General features: G+C 41.9%; 1 protein-coding gene across 1 annotated transcript in view; it reads left to right on the forward strand.

The window, feature by feature from the left end:
* Positions 1 to 6,067, forward strand: part of LOC105809231 (leukocyte immunoglobulin-like receptor subfamily A member 5) — an 11,388-nt gene extending 5,321 nt beyond the window's left edge. The window contains exon 5 of the mRNA XM_012642985.1: positions 5,653 to 6,067. Coding sequence (XP_012498439.1) covers positions 5,653 to 5,789 — 137 coding nt within the window. The 3' untranslated portion in view covers positions 5,790 to 6,067. The remainder of the gene's footprint in view (positions 1 to 5,652) is intronic.
* The last annotated feature ends 213 nt before the right edge of the window (positions 6,068 to 6,280 follow it).

Consider the following 6,280-nt stretch of genomic DNA (forward strand, 5'->3'; position numbering starts at 1 on the left):
CACATCCATGCCATCTATTGTTTTTTGGCTTAATCATGACCATTCTGACAGGTGTGGTATGATATCACATGGTGGTTTTAATTTTTGCATTTTCCTGATGGCTAGTGATGGTCAGTGTTTTTTCACATGTTTTTTGGCTACATGTGTATCTTCTTTTGAAAAAAAATCTGTTCATGCATTGCAATTGTACCTACTTTTCTGTGGATGAGGTCTTTGCAGATTCTGGATATTTGTTGGATTGATACTTTGAGAAAATTGTCTCCCATTCTGTAGGTTGTCCATTTACTCTGTTGATTATTTCCTTTGCTGTGTAGATACTTTTTTAGTTTAATTAAGCCACATTTATTTATATTTGTTGTTGCTATATTTCCTTTGGGGTCTTAATCATAAATTCTTTGAACAGGCCAATGTTCAGAAGAGTTTTTGCTACATTTTCCTCTGGAAGTTTTATGGTTTCAGGTCTTCCATTCAAGTCTTCGATCCATCTTGAGTCAATTTTTGTATGTGGTGAGAGATAGGGATCCAGTTTCATTCTTCTGCATGTGGCTATCCAATTTTCCCAAACCATTTATTGAAGAGGGTGTCCTTTCCCCATGCTTTTGTCTGCTTTATTCAAATATCTGTTGGTTGTACATATACAGTTTTCTTTCTAGATTCTCTCTACTGTTCCAGTAGAGATCTTTCTGTCTGTACTGATCTTTCTGTCTATCGTTATACCAGTACTATGCTGTTTTGGTTTCTAGAGCCCTGTAGTATAATTTGAAGTCACATAATGTGATGCCTCCAGATTTGTTCTTGGTCGTTAGCATTGCCTTGGATATTCAGGCTCTATTTTATGATTCCATATTAATTTAGGATTGTTTTTCTCTAGTTCTTTGAAAAAGGGTGTTGGTATTTTGATGGGAATTGCACTGAATCTGTAAATCGCTTTGGGTGGTGTGGACATTTTAACAATATTGATTCTTCCAATCCATGAGTATGGAATTCTTTTCCTTTGTGTGTGCGTGTCATCTATGATTTCTTTCATCAGTGTTTGGAAATTTTCCTTGTAGAGATTCCACCTCCTTGGTTAAGTGTTTTCTAGGTTTTTTTTTTCTTTTGCAGCTACTATAAATCATATTGATTTTTTGATTTAACGCTATCCTTGAATGTTATTAGTGTATTGTAAGGCTATTGATTTGTGTACATTAATTTTGTAATGTAAAACTTTACTGAATTTATTTATCAATTCCAGGAGTGTTTTGGAGGCATCTTTTGATTTTTAGACAAAATACCGTATCATCCACAAAGAGAGATAGTTTGACCTTCTCTTTCCTAATTAGGATGCCCTTTAATTTTTATTTTTAATTATTATGGGTCCATAATAGTTGTATATTTTCATTAGGTAGATGTGATGTTTTGATACAGGCATACAACATGAATCAATGAAATCTGGGTAATTAGGGTATCCATTACCTCAGGCATTTATCATTTCTTAGTATTTGGAACATTCTGATTCCACTCTTCTAGTTATTTTAAGATAGACCCTAATATATTGTTGATTATAGTCACTTTGTCGTGATGGAAAATATTGTTCATTCTAACTATCTCACTATGTTTTTTCACCCGTTAAGCATACTCACACTATCCCTCCATCCCCACCACCATGCCCATCTTCTGGTAAACATAATTCTATTCTCTGTCTCCATAAGATAAATTATTTTTAACATTTAGCCTGATGCTTTCATCTTGCAGCTTGTAGGATTTTCTCCTTCACTTTGACTTTGACCAGTCTGACGACTATGTGCCTTGGAAATGTCCTATTAGTAATGAATCTTCCAAGAGTTCAATGACCTTCCTGTATCTGGATGTACAAATTTCTAGCTAGACCCAGGAAGTTTTCCTCCAGTATTCTCTCAGGTAGATTTTCCAGGATTTTCACTTTTGTTTCTTCTCCCTTAAGGATACCTATAATTCGTCTAACATGGTCCCATAATTCCCACCAACTTTGTTCATTCTTCTTGATTCTTTTGTCTTCATTGTTGACTGACTAGGTTAATTCAAAAGCCTTTTCTCAAGTTCTGAAATTCTTTCTTCTGCTCCATCTAGTCTGTTGTAAAAACACTGTATTTTATACTTCCCTAAATGATTCTTTTATTTCCAGAAATTCTGTAATTTTTTAACTATGTATCTCTTTAGTATATTTTTCATTTCTGTCCTAAATTTTTGTTGTTGTTGCATCTTTGTGTTGGTTTTCATCTTTCTCACTGATCCATTGACGTTATTTGTGATCTATATTTTGAATTCCATAACCAACCCTTCAAACATTGCTTTTTGGTTGGAGTCCATTGCTGGAGAGCTAGTGTGATCCACCGAGGGTGCAGAAACAGCCTGCTCTTTCATGTTGCCAGAGTTCTTCTCCTGGTTCTTTCTCATCTAAAACCTCTTCCCTCACCTCAAAACAGATATTGTTGTGTTTCAAGTGTTCTCTGCCATGGTCTCTGTTGCTCAGTGTAGGAATGGAGAGTTACCGTACGTAACTCTGTATGCAGCTGTATGTAACTCTGTATGTAACTGCTGTATGTGGCTAGATACCCACCGTGGTTTTGCTGGCATATTGGGTTGGTTGAACCTCGCACCCCTGGGACACTGTTCACGTGCCACTGGTGGTGGACTAGGCTGGGTAATCTCCAGTCCCCAGGTTCCTGGATGGTGTGCCTGAGTCCTGGGAAGAGCAGACCAAGGTTGAGCTGGCAAATTTGCTCTCAAGCCTCCCTAGGTCCAGGTGCTGTTTGTGATGTTGAGGGCTGGCGTGCTCTCCTGCCCCAGAAGAACACTCAGGCAAGAGAAGGATGGATGCACTGTGAGCCTGTGACAGGAGGCCCTTCTTGAGATTAGCAGCGGCAGGCAGCTGTGGGACACACAAACACTTTGGGCAATGACTGTGTTCTCTGTCCTTCCGGTGTCCAAAAGCACCCAGATTCTAGTTCCCACATTGAACCAGCTGCAGCAGAGGTGGCAGAGGCAGCTCAACCCGCTGTTCATAGGGCTAGCAGACTGGCTGTGAGCTGTGGCTGAAATGCTCCTGCGGGGCAGACGTGGTTGTGCCAGGAACTTGCCTCTGGGATGGTAGGCTCCTTGCAGAAGAGACAGACAGCTTGCAGCTTAGGGAGAGGACTGAGAGCCACACCCTGCCTTAGAGGAGGTGGTAGCTTTTGTCTTAGTGGCACACATAAGTGCTTGCTGCTCCTTTTTAGCAGAAGGGAGTGGGCCCTAAGACCATGGAAGTCGGGGTGAGACAGGTGGTCTGTCAGAGGCAGGGTAGCTGCTCCCAAGTCCCCTGGCTTAATGGTTCCCTGTGCAACACTCACTAGTTCTGAGCAGTAACAGCTTTTCAGCCATGGCTTCCATTGTGGCAGGGGTTGGGTAGGAAGGAAGGTGGGGAAGGCCCCAAATTATGGGGAGTGTCTCCACTGGGGAAAACACAGACAACCTCACATCACAAGCCAAGGGCACACTGATGGAGGATATGTATGTCATAGGTCAGGACTCCAGGAACACTGCTGCTTTCCTGTGTCTCCTATTCCTTTGTGGTTGTCACAGTTTGAGCAGGGATTGGGGAATGTCTGTGTGGGATCCATGGACAGGGAGATTGAGGGGTCGTGACTCCACTGGCTGGATAGAGTCATCTGGTGTGTGTTCAAGCAATATGGCACCTGCCATTTCAACATGGGTCCCTGGTGAGGGGAAGTGACCTTACATGGCCCTGGGGCCCAGTGCTCTGTCCCCCAGAAATTCTCAATTCACCAGTGTCAGCAGCCTCTGCATTTGTCAGGACAGAAGGGCTGTCCCACAGACAGGGAGCTGGCAATCTGCCACAGGTGTGAAGGGAGGATGGTCATCACGCCCACCTACCTTTTCTGCTGGGTTCCAAATCCCTCGGGAGTTGGTCTCTGTCAAAATGTTGCTTCTCCTTCTTCAGCTCCACCACTTCTTTCCGTGGGAACTCCAGGAAGGGCAGGTTCTGGCTTTTTTCCCTTAGTATTTCACCTGGGCTGTCCTTTCTCACCTGAAACTTCTTTCTCTATTTGGGACGATCTGGCAACCAATGTCTCTAATCAGCCATCTTGTTACTCTCCCCTGACTTTTTCTGAAACTTTAAAAGTAATGATTGAATATATAAATTTATAATTTTAATTTAAATGATATGGATGTGTGATTGAAAAACAAGAAATTCCACTCCCATTTTCACTGGAACTTGATTTAATTTATACATTTGATTTGGAAAATGGTTTCTTATTAATAAAGCCTTTCTATCCTAAAGATTTAAAATGGAGTAATATGAATAAAATTAAGTATTTCTGAAATTTTATTTATAATAATTTTATGCATTCACTCACATTCCAAGAATTGTTAAACTACTTTAATAATTTATAAGAAAGGTCTTCCATTCCTTTACATTTTTAAAATAAGAGATAGGTATGTATGAGAAAGCTATTGGTTCAAGTATAGTCACTTTATTCCGTATGGGCTGACAACAGAATTCCTCCCTTCCAATTATTTTTCTGTTGATCTCTTCTAATATACTGATAAAATTTATAGAAACCACAAGAAAACATAAATTTTACTTCTTTCCTTCTAAATTGCATATTAGTACGTAACTACATATTAAGTAAATTTGGAAAGTATTGCTTTCTACATGTTTATGTATAATTATATAAGCTATATGTGAATATGTGTCTACATGTACACATATTTAGATACATCCACACATATGCTTGATATTTTTGACATAATATGTTTTAACATCATTGTTATTGACCTTCCCACCTAGATTAATTCTTCACAAAAGCAGAAATATTGTTTGATGAGCCTGTGATAACACCACCCCTCAGAAAATACATATGTGTGTATGTGCGGGTCTGTGTGTATGTATCACATTCCAGTTGTTCCCAACTATATGAAGTATTAATTAACAAGACACTAAGGGGATGATGAGTCCCCAGGTGACCTGGCTGAGGTGGCATGAAGGGGAGGCAGCCCCAGAAGTTCATCCCTTTGTGTTCCTGACGTTCAGGAGCCCCTGAGGTCCAACCCTGCATCCACGGTGCCTGGGTCCTCAGTCACTGATAAGTGGAAATGCACATGTCCAGGGTAATTAGCTTATGTGGTCCTATCTCCCAGACAGAACAGACAGCACACAAGGGCTCAGTTATTTCTGTATTGGGAACCATTTTCCTTGCTGGTCCTGGACTCTTAACAGTCCAGCAAAACTCTCCCAAAATGACTCAGAAGCAAAGTTTGGATCCAAAGAACACAGGAAGGCTGAAATAATTCAAAGAGGAGGCCAGAGTGAACTCTGCTCCAGCAGAGAAAGGGTTTATTGAGAAACTGCATAAAAGTCACGTCATGAGACCTGAAGGAACATAGAAGGCAGGGGAGAGGCTGGGCTCAGGTCTCTTCATCCCCTGACCCCTTCCCTTGGTTTTCATTCTCAGAGCAGCTGAGACCATCAGCCACTCACAAAACAAGTCAGACCCCAAGAGTGGAGAATCAGGAGATCCTCTCAGTTATTGGCACAGAGGGAGGATGGTGTCCTGCGGGCACACCCATGGATCCTGTGTGACTTTGGTCTGCTCTGACCTCTCTGATTTCTTTGTCCACAATCCCTAGCCCCACAGCCCAAGGATTACACAGTGGAGAATCTCATCCGCATGGGCATGGCTGGCTTGATCCTAGTGGCCCTCGGGATTCTGCTGTTTCAGGATTGGCACAGCCAGAGAAGACACCAGGAAGCAGCTGGGAGGTAAACTCCAGAGAGAACAACGCACCATTCAGAGTGGTCGATCCTTGGAAGTCAATCTGATGATCCCAGGAGGTTCTGGAAGAGAATCTAGGGCATGTGCTGTCTGGACTGTCTGCTGGTCATTTCCAGAGGGGGGAATCACTGTCCGAGGACAGGGACACCGTGCAGGGTGGCGAACCTGCAGCCTTAAGGAAACCTGTGGCCTTCCTGATCCTTAAGTGCAGCCTTTTGACTGAATTCAAATTTTACAGAACAAATGCTTTCATTAAAAGGGGTACAACAGAGAAAGATGAAGCTTTTCTTGCCTCCTTTGGTGCTTAAAAAAGAACTGTCTTGAAATCAGAAGGCAGCAGGTTCCCCACCCATGGCTCAGGCAATCTGTGGAGGACCATTAAACTGTGGTACGTGTCCTCTACTCCAGCATTGACTTTCCTTAACTGAACACCCTCCTTTTCCAACCTTCAGACATGAAGCTACATTTCACATGGCAGCTTT

This window comes from Propithecus coquereli, unplaced genomic scaffold (genome assembly GCF_000956105.1).
Source record: "Propithecus coquereli isolate 6110/MARCELLA unplaced genomic scaffold, Pcoq_1.0 Scaffold193, whole genome shotgun sequence".
Taxonomy (NCBI): domain Eukaryota; kingdom Metazoa; phylum Chordata; class Mammalia; order Primates; family Indriidae; genus Propithecus; species Propithecus coquereli.